This window comes from Oreochromis niloticus, linkage group LG1 (assembly GCF_001858045.2).
Source record: "Oreochromis niloticus isolate F11D_XX linkage group LG1, O_niloticus_UMD_NMBU, whole genome shotgun sequence".
Taxonomy (NCBI): domain Eukaryota; kingdom Metazoa; phylum Chordata; class Actinopteri; order Cichliformes; family Cichlidae; genus Oreochromis; species Oreochromis niloticus.
In genome coordinates this window covers 27,570,536-27,597,672 of record NC_031965.2, presented here as the reverse complement: position 1 = coordinate 27,597,672, position 27,137 = coordinate 27,570,536, and the positions used below count along the sequence as shown (strand labels likewise).

At 39.6% G+C, this 27,137-nt stretch overlaps 4 protein-coding genes across 5 annotated transcripts; 2 read left to right on the top strand and 2 right to left on the bottom strand.

Annotated features, from left to right (window-relative positions):
• Window positions 1-1,600: 1,600 nt before the first annotated feature.
• On the bottom strand, window positions 1,601-15,428 carry si:dkey-148a17.6 (leukotriene B4 receptor 1). 2 transcript variants are annotated; one of them, XM_003437615.4, is made up of 2 exons: window positions 15,134-15,428; window positions 1,601-2,985 (listed from the first exon to the last, which is right to left on the bottom strand). In XM_003437615.4, exons 1-2 carry the CDS (start codon window positions 15,195-15,197, stop codon window positions 1,865-1,867), a joined length of 1,185 nt encoding a protein of 394 aa, XP_003437663.2. In that variant the 5' UTR covers window positions 15,198-15,428; the 3' UTR covers window positions 1,601-1,864. The 2 variants fall into 2 exon arrangements, with proteins under 2 accessions (XP_003437663.2, XP_019215460.1); XM_019359915.2 differs by lacking the exon at window positions 15,134-15,428 and adding an exon at window positions 4,338-4,415.
• LOC100698635 (leukotriene B4 receptor 1-like) lies at window positions 3,461-6,234 on the bottom strand. Its single transcript, XM_003437614.5, has one exon. The coding sequence runs from the start codon at window positions 5,355-5,357 to the stop codon at window positions 4,353-4,355; it is 1,005 nt and encodes a 334-aa protein (XP_003437662.1). The 5' UTR covers window positions 5,358-6,234; the 3' UTR covers window positions 3,461-4,352.
• LOC109202439 (endochitinase A1) lies at window positions 9,226-12,349 on the top strand. The gene is made up of 2 exons (XM_019359904.2): window positions 9,226-9,389; window positions 9,713-12,349. Exon 2 carries the CDS (start codon window positions 10,582-10,584, stop codon window positions 11,821-11,823), a length of 1,242 nt encoding a protein of 413 aa, XP_019215449.1. The 5' UTR covers window positions 9,226-9,389; window positions 9,713-10,581; the 3' UTR covers window positions 11,824-12,349.
• LOC100699077 (E3 ubiquitin-protein ligase AMFR) lies at window positions 15,207-25,680 on the top strand. Its single transcript, XM_013271314.3, has 13 exons — window positions 15,207-15,492; window positions 15,583-15,675; window positions 15,773-15,937; window positions 18,286-18,438; window positions 19,178-19,218; window positions 19,806-19,938; window positions 20,052-20,185; window positions 20,294-20,404; window positions 21,128-21,324; window positions 21,407-21,510; window positions 22,163-22,297; window positions 22,440-22,624; window positions 23,592-25,680. The coding sequence occupies exons 1-13, from the start codon at window positions 15,238-15,240 to the stop codon at window positions 23,743-23,745; spliced, it is 1,860 nt and encodes a 619-aa protein (XP_013126768.1). The 5' UTR covers window positions 15,207-15,237; the 3' UTR covers window positions 23,746-25,680.
• Window positions 25,681-27,137: the final 1,457 nt, after the last annotated feature.

Below are 27,137 nucleotides of genomic sequence, written 5' to 3'. Positions count from 1 at the left end.
AAAAATACACGCTCGTTCATGCGGCTTTATTAGTATAAGCCAGGTTTTCTTGGAAAAATCTTCACGCTACACAATATTATAATACAGCAGAGACTGAAACCTAACTTAAATGTGGTAAGCATGTAATAATATGCCTTATGAAAGGCAATGGGAACACAGCCACACTGTTGATGATGATATACAAGTTGCTTCCTCATTCTGTGAGAAAATGTCAAGCAAGTCAACTATGCTTGCCAGTGTGAGCTCGGTTTTGTCACACCCTTTGAGCGCTGTAATTTTCCGCTGTCATGTTTAAAATAATTCCGACTTACTCATGCCCAAAGACTTAAGTGAAATCTGAATGCTCTCACATCAGATCTTGTTCATCTCATATTTAAACAGACAGGAAAATTATTAGGCTGGAATGTCAGTTCTTCCAGCTGTGTGGTTTAAAACAATGAAATCACATCTATAATTGAAGGATTTTTGTGGTGCATTTGTACAATGACTTTGCCAAAATATCATGTTTTTACAAGCTAAGTGACTTAATTCACAGAACTCACTGTATATGGCTAAAATTAAGATTCATGGGGGCTAAATCATGAATAAACTCTGTAGATGTGTATTTCTAAAGTGGAGAAAGAGTGGAAAAGCTTGGTTCCTGTTCCCACAACAGATTCATATCATGAGCACTGTAACTGAGCACTCAACGTGCTTTTATACAACTTGCCTCATTCACCCATTCATACAAGCACCTCTCTTTGCTTTTGCCTTTATAAGTGCTCTATATCTAATATTCACACACTCATGGATGCATCGGAGAGCATCCATCTGGAGAGCAACTTCTGGTTAGTATGTTGCCCAATGACATTTGGCATGCAAATGGGAGCAGACGGGGCTCAAACCACCAACCTTCTGATTAGCAGGTGACCTGCCCTACTTCTTGAAGAACAGCCACCCCTTAAGTAAAAGTACAAATGTTACACAGAGCAACCACTGCCATCTTCTGGCCGATAAATTAATCAGAACTATTGCTGTGTTGCTGTGGGGACAGATAAATGCAAAATACTACAACTAACACGACTAATTTATTAATATGTGTGCCTTTAAAAATGTCAGTGAATAACTGGACACCGAACTCTGTCACTCCCAACATGTGCAAATGTGACAAACATCAGGGCACGATTCCGCTTTTTTGCTGCTTAGCAAAGGAAACACGCTAGCCTTCATTTGGCAATCTACTCAGTGAGAGGAAGTTGAAAGCATGACTATTGTCTGAAGTAGACTATCAGGTCAATTGTAATCTGTCATGGCTGAAAAAAGAACACTTTTATGAAATATTCTCAGATTAAAAAGTTTATCAGAAATGTTACAGAATGAGGCAAAAAGGTTCAAAAGGCTCAAATCCTTATATTAAAGCAGCCAGACAGATCTCTGATGAAGTTCTCTTTGTGGTCAAATAAATAAATAAATGAAAGATGCAATAACAGGAAATAAAAACCACTGTGCGTTGTTTAATCATGATCCCAAACTTACAGTTTGAATTTATTTATTCCTTTTCTCTTTGATGGAATCAACAAAGAAATTGAAACAAACTGTATTTTACAAAACTGAGACATTATTTACATATAGAATTTTTTATTGGTTATTTGGCACATGTCATTATGGACATTTAGTACATAACTTATAACATTTCTATAAATATATTCACAATACAAACATGCAAAATTGGTAATTTATTAAGTTAGGGAAGTGTAGCACAGATATACTTGTTATTTTTTTTATTGCAATTTCATACAAATAAACATCAACATTTATTTTATTCAGAAAAAGAATACTGAGTACACAGGAGTATCTACACAGGGCAAACAGACATTGTACAATTTTACTGCCCAGATGGATTGTTTTCACACATTGTCATCAACACACCTATTTGATCTTTTGACTCAGATAGCACATGAGAGGTGCTGGTCTGATTGCTGGGTCTCTTGGACACATAGGACACCTCCCTGTTGCCCTCACCTGGGGAGGTGCTCGAGATGTGGCGGAAGAGCTTCTGGATGCCTGTGTCACGGAGGGAGCTCCTGAAGGAGCGAGCTGCAAACATGTAGAGGATGGGGTTAATTGTGCTGCTGATAAAGACCATGGCTCCAGTAACAAAAGCCATAGTGGCCCTCACATTTTCCAAATGTTCTGCTACATCCTTGTAGGAGTTTTCAGTTGCCAGGATGATCAGCGAGAGGATATTTCCTATGTGATGAGGTGTCCAGCAAATGCCAAATGCAACCACGACACTGGCGATCAGGATGGTGGACTTGCGTTTGGATTTGAGAGTCATCCGAGTAATCCGGCTGCACAGGCAGCCGTAGCAGACCACAAGGATGGAGAAGGGTATTATGTAGCCAACCAGTGTCTCTAACAAGAGACACACCAGTTCCTGGGTCACAGAAGTATATTCACGGTACAGGCAGTGATCCTCACCAGAATCGTTGTCAACAATCTGAGTTGGGATGACAGGTATGCTGAACAAGAGTGCTGCAGTCCACAGAACCAGCAGTACTTTATTCAGAGCTTGTTTCCTCTTCCAGTGAGCTGAAGCAAATGGATATCGCACAGCCACAAAACGCTCCACGCTCATGAGGGTGATGAGAAAAACGCTGCTGTACATACACGTGTTGATCATGAACACCATTGCTTTGCAAGATACCTCCCCAAATATCCAGGAGTGGGCCAGAGAGTAGATCCACAGAGGCAGGGTGATGAGGACAAGCAGGTCCGCAACAGCCAGGTGTAGAATAATCACCACTGTGTGGGAGCGCTTTTTAACATGTCTCAGGATGGTCCAGATCACCAGCAGGTTCCCAGGAGCTCCGGCCAGGAAGGACAAACCAAGGATCACACATGCCACCACTGTCCCACCATCAAACTCTGAAGGGGCCATTTCCTCTTGAGAAGACAGCTGGTATGTGTTGTTCATGCTGCAAGGCGATGTGCTGACTGTGGTGTCTGCATGAAAAGAAAAACAGATTACTCTAAGTCATCACTTCCCTTTTAAAGCTGCGTGGAAAGCTCAGGAAAGAGTTTCCTAACAGGGCTTTTTAAGCAGAGATGACTCATGCATGTGCCAGAAGTCCATCACTTCAGGGTGCAGTTTAGTTTTTAAAAAAATTGTAGAAATGTATTTATCAAATACTTTTAAACAAACTCATATGATATTAATTCGTAAATGGATGAATAATTAATAAATGATTGACTTTGCTGTATCAAGGGAACAACTCTGCACACAAAAATTACTTTAGCTTGTGAAACTTTGATAAACTTTTCTGTTTCACCACCCCCGTGGTTCTTAGATTTTTGTTCTGCTTTGTTGCTACATCATAGGCCAAAACAAAAGTTCACATTCAGAAACCGAAAAAAGTTCACACTCCACACCTTATTTTTTTTTTTTTTGCTAAAACCTCAACACTAAAAACAAGATTAAGATAGAAAATGACTCAATTAACAGTCATACAAAGCAACAAAAAGCTCTTCTTCTGTTTATTTTCCCTGACCTTTGTTTTTTTTAATGTTACTTTCACTTCATTTTTTTAAGCCTAGCTGTCTTACCCACAGTTTGACAACCACTGTCTTAGACTTAGAGAACCACTAGCACATACAAAAACTAGCAGATTATGAATTATTTCCAAACACATTCTACCTTTGTCACTAAGGAATTGTAAAAGTAAAATTAAAATGGATTCTCTGCTCTGTATTTCTGTTTTTGTTTCATTTGCAGGTCTTTACATGGCATGCAGCATTACTGGAAAAGGTGTTACCTAATACGTAAACAACAGAGAGATTCTCAGCTTTCATTTCAGTGAGCCAAGAAATATTCATCAGCTTGCTAGGAAAATATGATGAAGGATGGCACATATACATGGAAATATAATTTACTTACGAACATGTTCAGACATTAGACTTTTTCAAAAGACTATACGTATGGTTGACCGGAATTAATGGTTTTGTTTCAGTATTTGGCAGAAATAGTGAAGAAATTGTGCATTACATTTAAGTTTGATAGAACGATAGTCACAGCAGTCAAAATGACATTTGGAGCAGTTATCAGTAGCACTGTTTTTATTTTTTCAGGTAGGATAACAAACAGAACACCTTACACAATAGTGGACAATATCAAATGTTCAAAAAAAAAAATTATCACAGACATTTCTCAAAACACAAGTTCAAAGTTATGTATTTTGACTGCATTACGTGAATTAAAAAAATATATATACATAAAAAACAATGGAGGAGTACAACACATGGCAATAATATGAGTACATCTTCATAATTAATAGTAAATGACAAGTGTCACATTTTACCATCATCACAGTCTTTCACACACAGTCAGATAGCAGCTCTTCTTTTGTACTTGCTGCCCTCTCGTCTGTCTGCTGTTGCACTGCCAGCTCCCTCACTTTGTTTGTGTTAGTGGCTATTTCCTTAAATAGCCTCACTAGTCGGGACTCTTCCAGACTCCCTTGTAAGTTCTTTGCAAAGAAGGCATATAACACAGGATTTACTGAACTACTGATGAAAACCAGGGCACCAGCTATGAAGATGATAGACTTTGATACACAGTTGTCATCAGTGTCTGGCCAGCTTAAGATGCAAATCAGATCAATAATGTTGATAACGTGGTAAGGCAACCAGCACACTGTGAAAGCAATCACTACAGAATGGATGAGAACCATGGATTTCTCTTTTGAATTGAAACTCATCTTCTTGATCTGTGCAGCTATTAGACAGTAGCAGATACTAAGAACAATGAAAGGAACTATAAAGCCCAACAAGGTGTCTAGGCAAAGGACGATAATTGTGTTGGTGTCAGAGTGTAATTCCCTGGTGAAACATTGCACATTTCCGTCAGTTTCTTCCAGATTCTGTGTTAAGGCAGGCACTCCTAGAAGGAAAGCAAGCAGCCACAAAAGTACAAGATATATTTTTATATTGCTTTTTGTCTTCCAGCGCATCATCAGAAATGGATGACAGATGGCAAGAAAGCGCTCCACGCTCATAACAGTGATCAAGAAGATGCTGCTGAACATGCACACAGTCACAGTGTACACTAAGGTCTTGCACAATACCGCTCCAAACACCCAAGTGTGAGCCAGAGAATAGATCCACAGAGGCAGGGTGATGAGAACCAGCAGGTCCGCAACAGCCAAGTGCAGAATGATCACCACAGTATGGGAGCGCTGCTTGACATGTCTCAGGATGGTCCAGATCACCAGCAGGTTCCCAGGAGCTCCAATCAGGAAGGACAAACCGAGGATCACACACGCCACTGCTGTGCTGCCATCAAACTCCTCTGAAGGAGACAACTCGACTGAGTGGTTCATGCTGCAATTTGATGTGCTCGAAGTGATTTCGGCATCAAGAGCAAAATAAGTGCCGTAAAAGCAGGATTCATTTCCTCTTATAGTTAAATTGAACAGATACTAAAATTCTTGCACAACCCTTTAAGGAATATGTGACATGTTGTACTTGTCATAATTTCCATAATTCCCTCCCTAACAGGAGGGGCAGCTTACAGGAAAGGGGTATTATTGAGTACTTAAGAACCTTATCACACAGTCATCTACAACAACAAAACCCAGTTCTGTTTTCTTACCCTGTGGTTTTTTAGTTTTATGTTTACTTTTAGAAAAGTGTCAGTTCCACCTTAACATAGGCGGTGGGTTTATCATTTTGTTATGGCACTTCTTTTAAGTTAATGCTGGATGTGTGAACATCATTTTTATCTGACACACTTTAAGTGTAATTTCAATGTGAGTTTCACAGAAAATCAACATTGATTGTTGCAGTTTGTTTGTTTTTTTTAGATTTTTGTTCAATCATTGGCTATAGCTAAAATATGGATGACAAAGCAGATGTGAATAAATGAAATTCTTATCCTCTTTTAGATGATTATATTTGTATTACACTTTTACACAAGCATTACAAGTCTGCCATTTGAGAGACGATTATTAGAAAAAGAGTGGCCTAATGTGTAAAAAATGAGGGGAGACTGTCAACTTTAACCTTAGTAAAAAAGAAAACATTTGTCAGCCCTCTAAGGAATGATGACGAGTGATGAATACACATAAAGTGAACCATACACCAATCTGGGATAAGAGTATGACAGCTGATTATAGCTTCATCATAGCATCTGTTAGTGGGTGGGATATATTAGATTAACTAGATTACTTGTTCCCCAATGCTGTGCCCTTATAAACTGTGTTTAAACTGCCTTTAAACTATGGAAATTTTACAGATCACTCTTTCTGTATGTATGTCTTCCGAAGGCAATAATTAAACATAATTAGAAAAATACACCTGAAGATGTCACTTGTTGCTAAATTTGTAATGACAAAAACTGAGCAAATTTGATAATTTGATAGATTTTTATCAAACTATAGTTAGTTTGGCAGAAATGTTAACCTCATGAACTGAAACTAATCACACCTGTGAGGTCAAATCATTTCTCATAACAGGTTCACTGTAAACGGAAACAGAGTTTAAAGTCAGGCCATTACACAACTGAAACGTTTTTTTCACAGTCATAGTGAAACTAATTCCTCAAGCGGATAATAACAGTGTTAAATTAGAAGAACTGTACTGTGCTGTATGAGTTCTACAACTGATTAATATCATGTTAAACCTGACTTTCCTTTTGGCCCATGCAGTATAAAACTGTGGTGGAGCTGGGGTGACATTTTTAAATTCTGCTGTTCTGGCAAACTAACCACATGCCCTTGTTGCAGGGACTTATTTGGTTACATAATCAGTAATCAATAACCCCACTTCTTTTATCAGACAGGGCTCTAGACTGTTCGGGTGACAAAAAAAAAATAAAAAAAAATCTCTGCAACTCTCCATGTGGTCAACAACAGACACACATTATGCCCCTATCCTGGACTAAACCAATCACAGAAAGTTAGGGGCGGGACCTCTGTGATTGGCGTGGTCAATTTGAAATGCAGGTGGATAGAGAGAGGTGAGTAGCTTGAATAAAGCGATATCGATTCATTAAATCCTGAATCGACTTTTAAATATAACTGTGTTTTGCCAGAAATGCCAGATTCTCAGATTAAAGTTCACAAAACTATTTCAACAACCACCAAACAGCAAATGAGAGCAGGTACACGGATTCCACACAAAGACGTAAACACAGAGCGGACCCGATACATCAGAATCAGCTTTGTCTTTCTCGCTTTCTCACCCGATGGCCCGTAGACGGACACGCTGTCGGAGCTCACCGATTCTGATGCGTCGGGTCCGCTCTGTGTTTACGTCTTTTTGCGCTGATTCTGAGCTGCAGGTTTTGTCTCTCTCCAACCAAAATTCACCGAGCCAGCAGCAAACGAAGCAGCAAACTATTAACATTTGATAAACATGGTCATGAATTCCCTCTGACTTTTGCTGTTTTGCTTCCACCACGATAAAAAAAAAAAAATCACACTTCATGCACAGCTCTCTCTCTCTCTCTCTCTCTGTGTACTTCAAGAGCAGTTTCCCGTCTCAAATCTCTGTTTTCTGCATTATTCATTGGCGTATTACCCACCAGTCTACCGTTGTTTACAGCGCTGTCGGCAGCTGTCTTTTTCTTTTCTTTTCTTTTTTTTTTTTACTTAAATGTCTTCGGACAAGAAAGGCTAATTTCTGCTGTTCAATACTGAAGAAATTTAAACTTTTTAAAATTATGCAAAATTAGAATATTGTAGATTATTTTTAAGGTTATCTGCTATAAAAAGCCAGGCCAGAAAAATCTCCTTCATGTTTTCTGTGTTTTATTCTCAATTACTTTCACACAAAGGCATCTGCTGTGATGTTCACAATTCTGATGAAGTCTCACATGTATCAGTACTGATAAATGATCAGAATTATAATATTTCTGACTGTCTGAGGCTAAATTGAATCGAATCAGGACTTTGAGAACCGAAATCGAATGGATTATAGAAATCAGTGATGATACCCAGCCCTAGTGAGCAGCCTAGGCCCGACAGAAGTGGATGTAGCTGTGGGTAATAAGAAAAGATGAAAAGAACTATTGATAACTTTTTTGTAAAGTTAAGGCCTGATCCGTCTGAAATTCATAGGCAGTGCTCTGACACGGTGCCATCAATCTTTGAACGCTGAAAAAGCACAGTGTATCCAGAAAACACATTATATGCTGCAATAAATGCACTGCCCACGTGTCCCCCCCCCTCTCCCCACTGTCTTTCAGCAGCATGCAACAGCAAACAGGTCGTCAGAGGCCGAGATAATGATTAAGAATAACATTTTCTAAAATATTGCCAAAGCACTTTAAGTACAAGTTTGTTAGTTAATCATTTAGAAATGAATATTGTCTGTATGGACTGCAATTTCCCCCCCAAAAAAGTGCACATGTAAAACTGCGGTGTTAAGCGATGCGGTTGAAAAATTTGAGTGCGCCTAACTTTTGTGCCGGTGCCTCTAACTTTAAGTTAGGCGCACCGGTGCAACCGTGGCAAAAAGTTAGTCTAGAGCCCTGTCAGATTTATTTGAGGAAACTTTAACTAGTTACACAATTTATGTAAAAGAACATGTATGGTAAATTTCTGAACGGTTACGTTATCTAAGAGTATTCATCGGTCTTAATATAATTCAGTTAATCTCCAAAAGTTGAATCTGTTCATCTGGACGTAGCGTTTTGTGGGAGAAACGTTTCGCCACTCATCCAAGTGACTTCTTCAGTCTCAGCTGACTGCAGGTTTCCCCAACAGTACATTTGCATAATGACTGAAACCAGTCCACTGAAGGAACAATGGGCTGTGAGGTCAGTTCCTTAATCATAATTATGCAAATTCCCATGACCATTGATCAACAATCACTGACCAAAACCCACTGATCAAAGAACACTGATCAATGGCCATGAGTACCATTCACAGAGAGTTGGGGAATGGCTGCAATCACAGCATTGTAAGATGGCGAAAGATGTACCCTTAGGCCCCCTCCTCGATTCAGAGATGGTCTTTCCCTTTTCACGTAAATGGCCTCCTTGACGCCGCGCTCAAACCAGCGTTCTTCCCTGTCCAGGATGTTACATCCTCATCGTTGAAAGAGTGTCCACTGGCCTGTAGGTGTAAATAAACTGCAGAGTCCTGGCCTGATGAGGTTGCTCTTCTGTGTTGTGCCATCCGCTTCGCTAGAGGTTGTTTGGTTTCCCCGATGTATAAATCCTGGCAATCCTCCTGGCACTTAACAGCGTAGGGGAGAGCGGGGTAAGTTGTCACACGGGTAAGTTGTCACACTGTTCATAACTCCAACACTAGAGGCTCTATCTCAAAAATGAAATAGCCACTTTGTGTGACTTCTTCTTCTATAGTCAACCTCCTGTTCACATGTGGTCAAGACTGCTCTAATCTGAGGTGAGCACATCTTTTTTATTTTTTTGACCTAAAAGGAAAAATAAATCACTTTAAATTTTCTTCAGTACAACTTTGTTAGGTATAGATGTTACAAATTATTATTTTACACAAAATAGAGGAGACATTAACGTGTCTTTTGATACTTCAGCTGATGTGCTATGTTGAGCTAACCCTGACATTTAACCAAAATTAGCATAAATGTCAGTTTGGGGCAAGTTGTCTCATTAACTTTGGGGCAAGTCGTCACATGTGACAACTTGCCCCAGTACAAATAAATGCTCCAAAAAATTGTGATATTGTAATTCATTTGTATTTGTAATAAGGTTTTTGAAGAAAGGAAGGAGAGGCAGGAATTAAGGAATGAAGGAAGAAAGTAAGATGGTTCGAAATTATCAACGAAAGACAGAGCGTGGCAGAACACCACCTGACATTATGTTAAAGGCAGTCAGGCAGGTAAAGATGCAGAACAAATCAATCAGAAGTACAGCAAAGGATTTTGACATAAATTACCGTACTCTAACTCGGTATTGTCAAAAGATTACCAGAGAAGAAATTGAAAGTCAGACAGCCATGCCAACAACAATGGTTGGTTATACAACGCCAAGGAAGATTTTTTTCCCCTGATTTGGAAAAGCAGCTTGTTGAGTATATTACTAGGTCAGCTGACATTTATTTTGGTCTGTCACCAAGTGAGGTCAGAAAGCTTGCCTACCAGTTTGCTGTGGCACACGAACTGAAGTTTGTGCCTTTGTGGGCAGAAAAAGAAAAGGCCAGCAAAGAGTGGTTTACAGGCTTTTTAAAGCGGCATACAACATTGTCACTGAGAAATCCAGAAGCAACTAGCCTTGCCAGGGCAAGTAGCTTCAACAGAGAGAATGTCAATGCTTTCTTTGACAACTTAGAGAAAGTGTTATGCAAATATGAGTTTGGACCAGGAGACATTTGGAATGTTGATGAAACTGGGGTCACCACTGTACATAAACCAGACAAAGTGTTGGCCAGACGTGGATTCAAACAAGTAGGGTCATTGACCTCTGCTCAAAGGGGAACCCTTGTCACACTGGCCTGTGCTGTCTCAGCCATAGGGAATAGTTTACCTCCATACTTTATTTTCCCGCATGTCCACTTCCGTGACCATTTCCTGATCAACGGGCCACCCGGCAGCAAAGGAGGGGCAAATTCCTCTGGATGGATGAAAGACACACACTTTGTTGACTTCCTGCAACATTTCAATGAACATACAAAGTGTTCAAAGGAGAAGCCCTGTTTACTCCTTTTGGACAACCACGAGTCTCATCTGTCCATTGATGGACTCAATTATGCCAAAGAAAATGGCATAATCATGCTGTCATTCCCACCCCACTGCTCACATCGGCTCCAACCATTAGACAGGTCTGTCTACGGGCCACTAAAGAGGCACATCAACAGCACGTGTGATGCCTGGATGAGGAACAACCCTGGGAAGACAATGTCTATTTATGACATTCCTGGGATTGTGGTAATTGCATATCCTCTGGCTGCAACCCCATTGAACATTCAGGCTGGTTTTAGGGTGGCTGGGATTCAACCTTACAACAGAAATGTATTTCTGGAAGCCAAGTTTGCACCATCCTACGTCACAGATCGCCCTATTCCGGACCCTGCCCTGCCAGGCCCCAGCACCAACTCTGACCTGCCAGGCCCCAGCACTACCTCTGCACTGCCAGGCCCCAGCACCAACACTGCACTGCCAGGCCCCAGCACCACCTCTGACCTGCCAGGCCCCAGCACTACCTCTGCACTGCCAGGCCCCAGCACTAACTCTGCACTGCTAGGCCCCAGCACTACCTCTGCACTGCCAGGCCCCAGCACTAACTCTGCACTGCTAGGCCCCAGCACTACCTCTGCACTGCCAGGCCCCAGCACCAACTCTGCACTGCTAGGCCCCAGCACCAACTCTGAACTGCCAAGCTCCAGCACCATCTCTATCACGAGCTCACCCTTACCCAGCACTGCAATTACTGACAGCGGACTACCAACTCCAGAGGACATCCGGCCATATCCAAAAGCTGGCCGCCGAAAACCATCCAGCAAAGGAAGAAAACGACGCAAATCAGCAATTCTAACTGACACGCCAGTGAAGCAGCAACTAGAAAAAGAAAAGAATAAGGCTGAATCTAGCAAAAAGCTGTTTCAAAAGAGAGGGACGCGAGGGGGGAAAACATCTGGACCTATGAAGAACAACGCAGCTAAAAGAAGAAAAATAATTCAAGAGTCATCATCAGATGATGAAGAGTGCTTCTGCCTTGTCTGTGTGGAGCCATTTTCAAACAGTCGTCCAAAAGAGACCTGGGTAAAATGCGTAAAATGCAACAAATGGGCCCATGATGCTTGCACCTCAGGCCAGGCAATTTATGTGTGCCAGAATTGTGACTCTGAAGTTGAGTCTGATTAATCAGAAATAGGGCATCTGTTTTGTTCAGAGGATAAACATGTTAAGTAAAGCAAGTTATTTGCAGCATTCCATTCAGTTATGATGGATTTATGTGCAAGCCAGAGAACATTTGAGTTTAAAGTTCAAACTAAAGTTTTCTTTCTACTTAATGTTTTGATTAAAATGTGTATTGGATTGAAATAATTGTTTTTTTTCCAAATTCTCTTGGCATAATTGTTCAAATTTCCAGTTTTGGTTTGAATTTACTAATTAAAATCAATAATCACAATTAAGTATTTGTGTTCTTATTTTAAGATAATCTAGTGTGACAACTTACCTGCCGATGGGGCAAATTGTCACAAGTGCACATTCTCCATTCAACAGTCTACAACTCCGTAATGAGATAAGATATGAAAATGTAATGAATACATCATATGTGCCCGAGACTTCCTTCTTTCATTTGGTGAAACATTTATTACGTTGTGATGTATGGTGCTCAGTAAAAGTTAGTCAGTGTGAAAAGTGTGACAACTTACCCCGCTCTCCCCTACACTATGTTACTCTGTTTGTGTCGGGGGACCCGATCCTTGGGGTGGACCAGTTTTTGGCGCAGCGTATTTTGGGGTTTAAAAGCCACAGAGACGCGGTGTTTAGAAAAAATGCGTCTCAACTGTTCCGATACTCCTGACACATATGGGATCACTACAGGTTTTCGCCTGGGCAGCGGTTGTCCTTCTCTCCTGGATCGGCTGGAGCTTTCTTTAGGTGTCTTCCCAGCTTTGACAAAAGTCCAGCTGGGATAACCACATTTACTCAGGGCCTTCTTAATGTGCTGTTCTTCTGCCTCCCTGGCCGCTGTGTCAGTGGGGATGGTGTTCGCTCTGTGTTGTAGCATCCTGATGACACCCAGTTTGTGCTCCAGTGGATGATGAGAGTCAAACCTTAGATACTGATCCGTATGCGTAGGTTTACGGTACACGTCAGCTTTTAGATGTCCCCCATTACTGATGGAAATCTCACAGTCTAAGAAGGCTAACCTGCCACTTTTCATATCCTCCCTGGTGAATTTGATGTGTTGGTCCACCGAGTTAATGTGATCCGTGAAATGTAGTACGTCCTGAGATTTGATTTTCACCCAGGTGTCATCCACATATCTGAACCAATGGCTTGGTGGTGTTCCAGGGTAGGATAGCAACGCCCTCTTTTCCACTTCTTCCATGTACAAATTGGCCACGATGGGTGAAACTGGGGAGCCCATGGCACACCCATGTTTCTGCCTGTAGAACTGACCCTTGTATGTGAAGTAGGTGGAATGAAGACACAGTTCCAAAAGCAAACACACTTGGTCGATGCTGAGAGTGGTTCTGTTGCTGAGGTTGGTGTCATCCTGTAATCTCTTACGGACTACCTCCAACGCTTCCGTGACTGGGATGCAAGTGAAGAGAGATGTAACGTCGTACGAGACCATGGTTTCATCTGCCTCCATAATGACATCTCTCACCTTCTCAACAAAATCCAGGGTGTTCTGGATGTGGTGTTCAGAGCTGCCCACCAGCGGGTTGAGGATCGAAGCCAGAAACTTGGAGATGTTATAGGTGACCGAGTTGATCATGCAGATAATTCAGTTAAGAAAGAGTGACCTCCAGTGGACTTTGGGTGGTATTGTAAGCACCACCCAAAGTCAGAGAAACTATTTTCTTTTATCGTAACAAATAAATTCAAATACTTTAGGTGTAAATGTTTTCCTTTAATTGTACAACTAAAAGAAATCTCTTTTTTATTATAAATCTATTTTTAACGAATTTACTTTACATATGCCAAATGAAATTCCCGAAAAAGTAATCATCTTATGAAAGAACAACAAAACAGATCTAAGCATATAGCTTCAGTGCCGCAATTTCAATGAAAACTATACTAAATATAGTTGAATATTTTTTCTTTGTGGACATTAACGATATTGCACAAAACACCTTGAAAAATGCAAGATTAATGTGAGGTTAGTGTTTTGATATACACAACGCAGAAAATGTAAGATAAATGCTTAATTTATCTTCAATTTTGATTTTTTTGTTAAACAAAACAAACATACAACAAATAGATTAAATATAAAGAAAGGTATACAGTTAAGTCGAATAAAATATGATAAAACAAATGTCTTAATGCGGTAAAACGAATCTGAAGTCCAATTACTAACAATAAGTATACATTTAACTTTCAAATAACTACTAAAATATTTGAAAATTTCATACTAAATATATTTTTAAGAAAGAAAACAGAGAAGAAAAAGAAGAAAAACATGACATGATATTAAGGGGATTAGTATAACGTGAAATGTGTAAACAATGCAGTGCAATAAAGTGTCTTAGCGTGTACGCACTAAAAGCAGTTTGAAAGCACAACAAAATGGTTTTAAATTTAAAAATAATTGTACTATAAACACGAGCCTAGAGGTGAAGTCGTTTCTATTTTTGTTGTTTGCACCAAAAATACACCCAATCCCAAGAAAGAGCGTCCATTCTTGCGTGTTCCGGAAACTCCCACAGCTTACTCACTGATTTAGTTTTCCACAATATAATCAAAAAATTAAATCAACACATATAAAAACATTTTCTTTTGTAATCACGGGGCAACGAGTTATTAGTTAAATTAAACTGCTGAATGAAAATATTTATTTTGTAATGACCGTGATTATAAAGTTGTCGTGATGGCGCTGTTACGCAGCTGCGCAGACGGAAAGCCTTCCTTCAGCTTTCAGCCAGCTGTCTGCTCGGTGAAATAAACATGACGATGTTGTCAAGTATCGTGTTCCCAGTGCCACAGGACTAAAAGTTCAGCACTGACTGCAACAGGGGAAGCCGGATATTGTGTTTATTTAAATCTGTGACAAACTGTAAGTGACCATTTAATACAAGTCTAGCGTTTGATGGTTGTTAACGGTGGCTAGCATTAGCTAACCACTAGGCTAAGTGTTAGGTAACATTAGCCAGATAAGTAACTAATGTTATGGGAGTGAACTCCCGTTTGTTCCGTAAAGGTGTTGCTCGTTGATGATGATAAGCCATCTTTACTTGCTTTGACTAATTTAATTATTCCACTTAAAGTTAAACACGGTAGTAATTTTTGCTAAAGGGAAGTTAGCACTGCTTGGCGGCTGAGTGTAGGTTAGCCAAAATGTTTAGTAAACGTAGATGTTTTGGGGGGGACTAACTTTTTAAAAATTAGAAAGATACATTTGCTGTCTGTGTGTCCCAGTTGTTAAAGCTTAAAATTCGTGCGTAGCCGAAATGGCTGCCATCACATGCTGTCTTTGCTCTATTTGCGTAATATTTACTCTTTGTCCCGTAAAGTTGGGCTAACGTCCCTACTGCCTTCACAGGTTGCTGGACTGACACCATTTTAACAAGCTGAGAAGTGGACTCGTAGCTTGCGATTGCAATGCCTCTGCTGTTTTTGGAGAGGTTTCCTTGGCCCAGCCTGCAGACCTACACAGCACTGAGTGTGGCTTTGCTTGCTGGTAGCATCTTCAGTGCCTACACCACAGTAACTGACCCGGGATTTGGGGCCTTGGAAACGGATGAGGCACAGCCTCCCTCCGAGGTGGAGCGTGAACTTCTAAAGAATGATATTAGTAATACAGAACTGGCAACAACTGTCCTGTGGTATCTTGTCACAGACAGTCTCTTTGTGTGGGTGAGTGATTTTAGTGCATTGTGTGACGTGATGGTGATTATGAAGTTCATACAAAAACTAATGGTGACTTTATTATCTGCATACCTACAGGTGTTAGTGAACACATTCTGCTGCTCGTTGATGTTAATTGCTAAAATGATTCAGTACGTGGTGTTTGGCCCACTCAGAGTCAGTGAGAAGCAGGTAAGTCTGTGTTGTTACAGCTGTTTTTACTTCTTTCAAACAAGAAGCAAATGGTCACTCATCTCATTTCCTGTCTCCTTTTTTTTTGGTTCATCAGCACCTGAAAGATAAATTCTGGAACTTCATTTTCTACAAGTTCATCTTCATTTTTGGTGTACTGAACGTCCAGACAGTGGAGGAGGTGGTCATGTGGTGTCTGTGGTTCTCCGCACTCGTTTTTCTCCACCTAATGGTTCAGCTCTGCAAGGATCGCTTTGAATATGTAAGTATTTAAAAAAACAAAACAAACAACAACAAAATCCAATCATCACTTTAGACAAATACGACTAGACTCACGTTGCATTTATTGTCTGTGGTTATTTCTGTTTTATGCCATTTGACTCCTTGAGCCAAGCTGTTTCCAAAAGTTTGTTTGTTTTTTCAATCAAGCTTAACTAAACCTTCTGTAACCTGGTGGGGATTGATTTGGGGCACTTGAGAAGAGACTTAAACCAGTGTAAAAGAAAAGGGTACCCTGGATCGATAAAAATGCAACTTTCATCTTTACATGGGGTGCAGCACAATAATAGTATTGTCTTAATTGTGGTGTTCCTTTTTTCATATTTGTTGGAAGCCAGACTTGAGAACAGCTAGATTTATGAGAATCAAGGGTTGAAGAATTAAGCAAATGTACTTAATTACTGACTTTCTCAGTGGCTTATCTAATCACAGTTAGAGTAAATTACATTAGCTAACAACGTTGTAGTTGTGTAGATTTCATGGGTAAAAGAAATGAGAAATATGTTTAATGGATATAGGATTAAATATAGGATTTAAGATTTTTTTTCCCATTATGTATATGCAGCCTAAAAGCCTCTGAAATACATGTGTCATTTCAGTGGCTTATCGGAGAGTAGTGCATCACCCAGTGTAATCATGGGTGATGTACCTTACTTGCTCTTTACCAGATATCTGCAAAGCTCTTTGAACTCTTGCCTGTTACGAAAGGAATCACATGTTACTTAAGAAATATCAGATACTGTTAGAAACAGTATATCATAGGAAATGGTCAGTGTGGTGTTAGGCAAGCTCATGGATCATGAGCTTAACTGCAAAAGTGTACATTTACAGGAAATTTTTTTGTTTCTGTGCTTTGAAGGAACTCAGTTAAAAAAAGGGGGGGAAATCCTGCTTCTGGAAGGGTTTTTTGGTCTACCCTCATTTTGTTTTTTGTGTGGGTGTTTTTTTTTTTTTTTTTTTAGATTTTTCTATATTGGATATTAATTCTGCGCTTTAACATAGGTACCGGTGCCAGTCTATTATATGTATTACAGGGGTATGCTTTCTGTATTGTGTAATTCAGTATGTATGTAATACGCATGTATGTAATAAATAGAAATCTGCCACAGCAGATCTATGCCACAGCAAAGCTTGGCAAATCTAACTCTGTTCCTACTTAACCGTTTCTGAATATTAAACACTAAGCCAGATTTATCCACCTGAGCAATACTTCAGTACACTTTCTATAAATGCTTATTTAAAAAGTGTGCTTTCCCTCAGTAGACACAGTGTAACTGTACTCTTTTCAGCTTGGGATCTATTAATAGCTTTTTATACTCAGATGTTGACTGTGACTACTGATACAGTTTCAGTTACTATGCTAACATCTCTCTATCAGAGTGTATTCTGTATGGTGGGGAAAACAAAATATCACATTTAAATACCTTCTTATGAGTGCTGACATTTAAAACAAGGTTTAAGTTGTTTTAAATGTCAGTTAGACATTCAAAGTTAGACGTGATGTAATGCTGGCTGCCTTAGTATACTAGAAGGTTATTTCAACCTGCCATATTGTAAACATTTCATTTTGATGTGATTGTGTTCCTCTTGCTGTTTTTGTTTCCGTCTTTCAACTTTAACTGTAAATTTAGGTTGGAGGTAGTCCGTTGTTTGCCCAGCTGTTTCCCCTTTCTGTCTTCCTGTCACTGTGGTTTCTTGCTTTGGGGTGAAGATAAGAAATGCAGGTTGTAGTGCTGAAGGTTTAGCTTGGAAACCTTGTGGTCTTTGTGATACCGAGCAGCTGGTTTTTATATTTTTCACCTTAGTTGTAATCTATAATAATGTGCAAATTTGTTGTTATTTACACTTTGCTAGAAGTTTAGTTGTGCTAGTGCTTAGATATTTAGTGGTTGTGTGAGAGGCGTTTGTATTGATAGAAAAGGGTTGTGTAATCTTTAGAAGAGAGTACATGTAGGGTTTTCTCTCAGTATGTCACAGTAAAAATTGAGTGTGTTACTGAGCCTCTTAAAACTCTTGTCTGTAGCCAGTGGCGAAAAACATGAACTCTCTTTCAACAGCATGTTTCATGAGCATCTAAGTGAAATTTTCCACTGTTTGACAAATAATTGTTATACTTCCTTTGTCTACTGATGTCCACTAAATTAATTTATAGCTGGGTCTTTTTGGTAACAAAGTTTCACAAAAAAGTATCACGGTGGGATTTAAAGGCCATCCTGAGGAAATGATCTTTAACCTGCATAAACACTGAAAAGAAATCTTAGGACATGAGAAGAAAGAATTAAGAAGCACAGCATACTCATTCACCTTTGGTTTATTTTCCCCCCCCCACAGCTGTCTTTCTCCCCATCCACACCTATGAACAGCCATGTGCGAGTGCTCTGTCTGCTGGTCTCCCTGCTTCTGGACTGTTGTGGCCTGGCTGTGGTCTGCGGCCTCCTGGGAGCTTCTCATGGCATGCACACGCTCTCCTTCATGGCAGCAGAGGTGAGAACTTGGAGCCAAGCGGTGGGAAAGTTTTGGCTACACTTTGCACATATGATTATGGATTTTTTTTTTTTTTTTTTTTTTTTTTTTTTTTTAAATGTCGTCTAAGCTTTTGTTTAGGTGCAGGTATTTATTTATACACGTTTGCTAACTGCACTTCTCAGCACGCATTTGCTTTCTTTTCTTGTTCAACCCAGGATTGTTTGAGAATAATTAGAGCAGTTATCAAAAGTAAAAAATACCTTAATTTTCATGTAATTACTTAGTAAAATAGGTGCTCATGCTTCATAGACGATATCCCTCCAGAGGACAAAATTGTTTTCACATTTTTCAGTATCAATGCAGTTCTTTGATGAACTTAAAAACCAGTTAAAATGTGACTCTGATCCACCACCACACAATTATAAGAGTACTTTTTCATGTGTGCGTTCCTTCTTGCTGGTGTTGTGCATTCTGGCTCATGTTTATGTTTCCTGAAGAAGCGGAAGCATAATCAGTGTTTTCAGTTTTCAGTTGCACTCTTGTGAATGGGGGGAAAAAAAATTCTTATTTGCTGTAAAAGCTGTCAACAAAGTTGAATAAATAAGAGTTTGTCTTTGAGTAAACAAAACCACCAAGTTTAGAGTTTAGTGTAAATGAGAGTTTAAACTAGCTCTTTTAGACTGTGATTTTATGGCCATGACTGTAATGTCTGTATAGAAAACAGTTGCATCATTTTCACATTTACTTTTTTCCTCAGTGTCTGCTGGTGACTGTGCGCACTGGACATGTCATCATGCGGTAAGTCTCTGTGCAGCCTCATAGACACACTGCAGCATGGATGACAGCCTGTGCAAATTTGGAATCGGGGATAATCTTAGCACATAACACTGTTTGTTTTCCTCTGGTTCCATTAGCTCTAGTATGAAAGGCTTCTTTGTCCTTGAGAGGGTTCCTAATATTGAACTACCACCAACTCTGATGGGCCAAGGTCCTGGATCAGTACTGGATACAGTACTGACTCCCTTGGCTGGTAACAGCTGTCTGTTGCAGTACAGTTGTTTAGTACATGGAAAAATAATGTTTATGGTGACTTCCCTTTAAAGATGTTTCTTTATACCTTTGCAAGTTTTGTTTTTGAGCTTTTGATTACTTTCACTCACTTAACTAAATACATCTTATGATGAAATCAGAACCGTATCATAGCTCTTCTTTCTTTGTTACTCAAAACAGTTCTGTCTCAACCCTTGAATTTCAGTCTTTTTGGTATTATTGTACCATATACAGTATTGTTGCACATTTTATTTATTGCAGTATTTTGTCTCCACCGACCTTCTAAAAGTCACCAGCATTTCATGAACTGAAAGAGCGGTGTCTTACCTTTCCAGATACTCAATTCATCTCTGGGATTTGAACCATCCAGGGACTTGGGAGAGTAAGGGGACATATGTCTACTACACAGACTTCATAATGGAGCTGGCCATGCTGTTTCTTGACCTAATGCACCATATCCATATGCTGGTAAGATGCAGTATGACTGAGTGTATGGCTGTCATGTTCTGAACAGTTCCTGTCCCAGTGTGACTTTCTGATCCACTAATCTTTCACCTTTGTGTGCACATTTCACTTATTAGCTTTTCGGGAATATCTGGCTGTCCATGGCAAGCTTGGTTATCTTCATGCAGCTGCGATATCTTTTCCATGAGGTGCAGCGCCGTGTCCGCCGACATAAGAACTATCTGCGTGTCATTAATAACATGGAGACAAGGTTGTCTTGCCTCCTTATACTTCATTCGTGTGTGTTCTTTTTTTTTCAGTCTTTTGCTAATCATTACTTGTTTACTTAATAGTTGCATGTCCTATGAACTCTGTGCAGATTTGCTGTTGCTACTGCAGAGGAGCTGGCAGCCAATGATGATGATTGTGCCATTTGCTGGGATGCCATGCTTACAGCACGCAAACTGCCCTGCGGTCATCTCTTCCACAAGTAAATGATTTTACTTTTACTGCTTATAGTTGAGATTATTTTCCTCTGCTTTGAGGTGCCATACCCTAGAAATAGTACTTGTGAGTATGTGGCCTATACTGACACAGTTGAGTTGAAATTCCACTTGAGAGATTTCAGGCTCAAGTTGCTTTACTTTCTAATGTCTGGAAATTTATTAGGGATACTGTTATGGTTTTGGATTAAAAAAACAACAAACTATGCTTTGGCTCAGGCAAACATCGACAGAATATACTATACTTACAGAAAGGGGCATTTTTGGAGGTGTCATTTTATCAAACATGAAGTTATGCAATGCTGTTAGTTGTCCAGCACATGAAGTAAAATTGAATTTGACATCCTTGTCCTGGGAAAACGTTTGTGTTATGTACCTAAATAACAATGGCTAAAAGAGAGCCAAAGAGAATAGCGGCATCCTGGATTTACCAGGATTTAAAGGCTGAAGCTTCCGTTAGGGTAGTTCCCCAAATCCTTAAAGGATTTACATAGTGAAGTGTAAACTAGACTGCACAGCAGTTCTTAGCTTTTGTAATACAGTTTGTTTGTTTGAATGTTTATTGCTGTGAGCTCTCTGATATACATTCAGAGCTTCAGTGAGATACCCTGCATAGATCCTAGATGTAGAAAATTTGTCCTGACCCCTAAGATACATGTCAAGTTTTCAGACTGGCGACTTACTTAGGGTATGTATATGTGTTTCTCCAGCTCTTGTTTGCGCTCGTGGCTTGAGCAGGACACGTCGTGTCCCACATGTCGGAAATCCCTGAATATTAGTGGGGATGGGGGCCAAGCAAGAAGCCCGCAGCAGGGTGGGGGTTTGGAGGACAACATTGGCCCAGTTGGAGCTCCCCCAGATGCCAGACCACATATCAACCAACACAATCACTTCTTCCACTTTGATGGTAAGGGTGCTGGACACGTGACCTAAAACTGATGGGCTCTGTGTCACAGCTAAGTTTAAAAATCCATGCATTTGTCTTACAGGATCTCGTATCGCCAGCTGGCTGCCCAGTTTCTCAGTAGAAGTAATGCATACTACTAACATCTTGGGCATTGCTCAAGCAAATAACTCCCAGCTTATGGCTATGGTGAGTTCGAGTTTACCGTCTAATGAAATTTGTTGTCTTTAAGCAAAAGGATATACAGACTGCAAGTTGAGGGAAATATTTAAACTTGTAAGATCTTTTTAGACAGTTGATGACCTTAAAACTTTTGTTATTTTCTGCTAAAAGGTCCAGGGGATGAGGGCAAAGTAACAAAAAGTTTCCGGGTTGAAAAAAGGAGACTGGAAGGCAGCATTTTTAAATTAAAGGGTTTCACTAATATTTCTATTAGTAATTAAACTAACAGAGGGAGAGATGCTGAAATAATCTTTTAAAGAAGGAAAGCAACAAAACCCAGGAGTTGATCACCAAACTGAGAAGTTAAAAAAGGCACGAGAGCTCACCTTTCTCTCACCTCACTGTACTCTTAATGCTGATTAGAGTCAGCTGTACAAAAAGGGTGGCACCTAAGGCAGGAGAGATGCCAGGACACACCCACACGAGGTCCTGCTAGGGCTATAACAACTTTATTTACATAAAATCACTGCTGCCTTCTTATTATTGCAGCCTTCACCCCATGTCTTAGTCAGTGTCTATGGCTTTAAATATTGCTTAGGCATAAAAACGACTAAATATAATGTAACTTATACCAGTTTTCTCCATCTCACTCTCCTTTTTATGTACTTGTGCTCATCAGGCTCATCAGATTCAAGAGATGTTTCCTCAGGTGCCCTCCTACCTGGTACTGCAAGACTTACAGTTGACCCGCTCTGTGGAAGTTACTACTGACAACATCCTGGAGGGACGTATCCAGGTGCCTTTCCCTACGCAGGTCAGTCAACCTGGGGTTAAATGTTAAGTGCAGTTTTTATTTTTCATTAGATTTCTGCCTTGCTCTTAGTTTTCCTTGTTAGTTTGTTTTGTGTGTTTCTTAAAATTCATACCTCAAAATTATGTTTGTCGTCCTCTCGAAGGCCATAGAGCGAGCCCCTTTACAGGTTAATCCTGCACCAGATGAGCAGCCTGGGTCCAGTGGAGCAGCTGAGCAGGGTGAATCTGACAACTTGGAGGTTAGAGGAGGCCGCTTCTCTAAGTCTGCAGAGGAGAGGCAGAAGATGTTAAAGCAGAGGAAAGAAGAGATGCTTCAGCAAGCACGCAGGTTGTTCCTCTACAAATTGGAGTTTTCCACATTTTATATTCAAAATGTTTTTGTGAATGTGGTTGACTATATTTAGTCTTTAACTCAAGTTCTTATAATTTAATTAACTGTGTGCGAGTTCCAGGTTAGGCAGTCAAACTGTTCATCTTTACACCTGTATGTAACACATTCAAGCTGTGTCACACACAGTTGAATACACATAGATGCACATGTTTAAACAGACTGCTCATGTTTCTTCCCTCACATGCAAAACACTTGTTTTACATTTTGATCAGTTTTCTCCACTATTTATTAGAACAGCCTCTCAATCTCGCTTCTGGATGGGTATAAAGAATCTCTTCTGCAGTATCAAGTGTATAACCGATTATTTCAGAGCTTATCTATACTGCTGTCTATGTCATTTTACTTCTGTGCCTGTTTAATACAGGGTTTTGAGATGAGTTTATGTCACTCTTTTAACCAAGACGGAATAAATTAGATGTTAAAATGTCACTTTCTAAGTCTAAATTTAGGAAAATTTAAGTTTCCCTTCCTACAGCTTGGCTGCTTTGCCGTTGTGGTGACAGTCAGTTCAATCAACTGCTTCCCCAGACAGGCTCTTAAACCACTGTTTTGCGCTGCAGCTGTCGATTGTTTGCTGGCCGTCTAATCACAGGTGTATTTTTATGGTGTCTTTAGTCTCCTCTGTTGTTTTAGTTGACTTAGTGTAGCAGGCGTGGTGTGAGCTCTTATGGAAATGGAGCTTTAGCTCACTGTTGCACACTGTCATCCTACAAAGCAGAACAAGGGCTACAATTGCAAGTTGCAGTCAAAGTCAAGTTGTGGGGCAACAAAATCACTGAAAACACTATATCCAGATAAACAGAACTGACTTTCTGGCACTGGAAATGTAGTATTGACTTGTTTCTGTGTTTTAAAAAAACAAACAAACAAAAAATATCCTTACATGGTTTCTGCATCCCTGTAGGAAGTATCTGAACAAAAATTCGGAGGATCAGGATGAAGATTTGCCTGGACTGGAGGAGGATGTCCCAGAATTGGACTCAACTGTGCTGAGACGCAGAACCATGGCAGCAGCTGCAGAGAGACGTCTACAAAACCTACAGGACCCTGCGCCCTGATTCTGGCTTCAGCAGAAGGGTGTAGTACATTGTTACCCTAAGAGGCACTGACAGAGCTATTTCAACTTTTCCCCCCATTTGGTGTAGTCAATGGTCATCACCTAAAAAACATAAAACAAAACACAAAAAAAAAAAAAAAACCCATTGCAGACATGGCCTTGGAGCTGTTTTGAGGCTGCCTAAAAAGGTGAGACTATTGTAAATAGCCTCTGTATCACGGATTCCAGCCTAGTATTTGGAATATTATATATATATTGGTGCAAGTCATGAAATGCAAGGTTGCATTGCCCTCTATACACGTGCCACACAATGCAACCACCAGCTTCAATAGACAGCCAGCAGCTGTCATGATTCAGACTGGCTGTCAAAAAACGAGCATGCTTTGCATTCAGAAGACTATTACAAGAAGATGTTTATGAGAAGGGTTTGAAGGTGTTTTTGGTAGATAAAGCTGTTATATGAGTCTTGGTTTTCCTTTTATCACATTATGCCCATGGCAGAAAATTCTGTATTCTGGATGGAGGAACTCACCTGATGTGTCTGTGTGTTATTTTATGAGTTTCAACTGTGAATTAAGTGTAGGCAAAATAACACATTCTTATTTCTTACCTAGGCGTAAGAGAATGTCACTTTAGTATTGTTCAGCCTTTCTGTCAAATATGAATGTTTCTATCAGAAAAAAATGCTGCAAACAAGGTTGTTTGTTTTTTTTTTGTTTTTTTTTTTTTTCTTTCTTCTTTTTCACCCGCATGGGTTGTTTTCTATTTAGTGTGTAATATCACCTGTTGCAAACCATTTGCATTTTGTTATTTAACAAGATGGGGAAATGGGCCTGTAAATCTTTTTTCCAAAACCGGTCCCTTTGCGATGCATATGCAGAAAATAGGGATGTATTACATTCTGTTCAGTGAGTGTTACATGTGGTGTCTTTGCTAAAGGAACCTCTGCGCGGTAAAACTATTTCTTATTCTGTTGATTAATGGGTGTGTCGTCATCTTTATCTGTTGAGATGGGCAGAAATTGTCAAGTCTGCAACAGATGGACTTCCTGCGGTGCATTTTAACTTGCTTGTTTTGCCACCAATTCTAGAGGCTTCGTCATTTTTATCTATGAACCCTTTCTTCTTTTGCTATAAATGGTGGTGCCTCTTGCATATGTAGCAAAACAAGTGAAATTCTTAGCAAATAACTGACTTTCACCTTGTTTAAATATTCTGCAACCCAAATGACTGAGAATCTTCATGAATAAACTTTTCGGGTTTTTTATTTGAGTGGACTTTGTCTGCTTACATTGAATACTAGTTAAGAAATTACACCAGCGGGGGAACATAATCACCTGCTGGTTTAAAAAATTCGAAAATGTACAACTGTGCAAACTGAATGTGGCCCTCGAAGCTTTTTGGGTATTGGTATATTTCGCTGAAGCTGGTTGATGCATATCGACAGATATAATGATGAAGTGTGTTTGAATTCTATCATTACAGTGCAAAAAGGCAGTTTGGGGTGAGATATGCATGAATCTATAAAAGTGATTATGTTTTCTTCAACTTTATCCCAAAGAACAGCCCACAAACTTCCACTAAAGTTGAAGTGTTGTTATCTTTGTGTGCTCATTTTATTGCTCAGACTTTTAGCATAGGATTTTAGTTTAAAGATTTTAATTAGTCAAAATGTAAAAAAACTAAAACTGGACAGTTTGGTTTTCATTTTTTCATTCAGTTACTTAGCAACTTTTAAAATCCATGATATATTTTCCTATGCATGGATTACCTTTCATAATCATTAACTATGGAATCAGAATTTAAATACTTTTTTTTGGACTGAGCTTTCTGGTATTTTTGTGCCTAAATCAAGATGGTTCAGTTATGGATAATTTCTGTAAATCTAGTTTTTGTAAAATATGTTAATATAAAAGACTCAATAAACAGAGCTTCTACAGCTTTTTAACAAATGATGGTTTGTATCCTTTGTTTACTGGTTTTTCTTTTTCTTCTGTTTATTGAGACAACAGTGATTTCTGGCTTTACTTTGCAGATGTAAACCTCCAGTCCTAATAGTGCAGCCTAATCTTTCAATTCCCAAGTTCAACAAATGAGGTTGAGATTGTTAAGTTTTCTTTAGTTGAGGTTATGCTCTCATTTCATGATTTCTGATTGGACCTGGATTGCTGTTGATTAAAAAGACAAGGTTTATATTTACATCTGCCTAGAATTGTGAATTATTTTTAAGAATTTTGTTTAGAATTTTGTATTTACAATATTGTTCTGTACACAACTGAGAGCAGCAAAAGGAAACAAGTGCAACTGTGTGTGTGTGTGTGTGTGTGTGTGTGTGTGTGTGTGTGTGTTTTAAGTATATTTGTGATCAGAAGTGGGTTTTTTTTTGACTACTTAAAGAAATATTTTAATTTCTTTGGGATTTTCTTTAAACCACACAAGGTCAGAAGAGGTACAGACTCAAGTATACACACAGGAAGTTCAAGTTATCCAGTGAAGCTCTAAGAAGAATTGTAGAGTTACACAAGCTGGGGAGAAATCTTGGCACCATTTTATCATTTCAAGCAGTTATACAAGTTTGGAAGAAGACCCAAACTGTCACCCTCAGATGAAAGGAAATGTAGGATGTTCAGGGACAACCCTACCATATTTGAACCACAAAGGCTCAAATCTGCCATGAACCCTAAACTGCTGGAACACCAACATCACTGTACATAGTGAAGCAACTCTTACATCGTCATGAACTGAAAGGGTGGCCATCAAGGAAAAAAAAGCCTTTACTGCAAAATCAACATCTTCAAGCTCAACTGAAACTTGTAGCTTCCCACATGGACAAGCCAAAATATCTTCCTGGAGAAAAATTTTCTAGTCAGATGACAAAGATTTAGCTATTTGGCCACAATAACAAGAGGTATGCTTGGAGGAGTAAAGGTGAAGTTGTCACACTTAAGAATGCTGCAGGAACACAAGCTATCACCACCATGCAACTGTCAAGCATAGTGGTGATAGCATCATAGTTTGGGGCTGTTTTGCTGTCAGTGGAAGTGGTACAGTGGTTGTACAAAGTAGATGGAATAATAAGGACTACCTCCAGAATGATCAGCTTCACCTCAAATCAACAGCAAGACGGTTGAAACTTGGACACAATTGGATGTTCCAGCAGGACAATGATGCCAAGCACACATCAAAACTGGTTTTTGAACAGATAAAGCAGGTTAACATCAACTTTCTGGAATGGCCTTCCCAAAGCACTGATCTCAACCCTACTGAAAATTTGTGGACCAAACTTAAAAGCCAGGCAGGTCTGTGCCAGGAAATCAGCCAATTTAAATAAACTTTACCAGTTCTGCCTGAAAGAGTGGTCCGATATCCATAATGATTACATGTTAACTTCTGA

Coding starts and splice junctions, on each gene's coding strand:
- LOC109202439 (XM_019359904.2), top strand. CDS start 10,582: ATGAAAGACACACACTTTGTTGACTTCCTGCAACATTTCAATGAACAT.
- si:dkey-148a17.6 (XM_003437615.4), bottom strand. CDS start 15,197: ATGGTGTCAGTCCAGCAACCTGTGAAGGCAGTAGGGACGTTAGCCCAA. Junction 2,986..15,133: donor CCAACTTTACGGGACAAAGA/GTAAATATTACG, acceptor CTTTTCATGCAG/ACACCACAGTCAGCACATCG.
- LOC100699077 (XM_013271314.3), top strand. CDS start 15,238: ATGCCTCTGCTGTTTTTGGAGAGGTTTCCTTGGCCCAGCCTGCAGACC. Junction 19,939..20,051: donor TGCACCATATCCATATGCTG/GTAAGATGCAGT, acceptor TTCACTTATTAG/CTTTTCGGGAATATCTGGCT. Junction 21,325..21,406: donor TCACTTCTTCCACTTTGATG/GTAAGGGTGCTG, acceptor TTTGTCTTACAG/GATCTCGTATCGCCAGCTGG.
- LOC100698635 (XM_003437614.5), bottom strand. CDS start 5,357: ATGAACCACTCAGTCGAGTTGTCTCCTTCAGAGGAGTTTGATGGCAGC.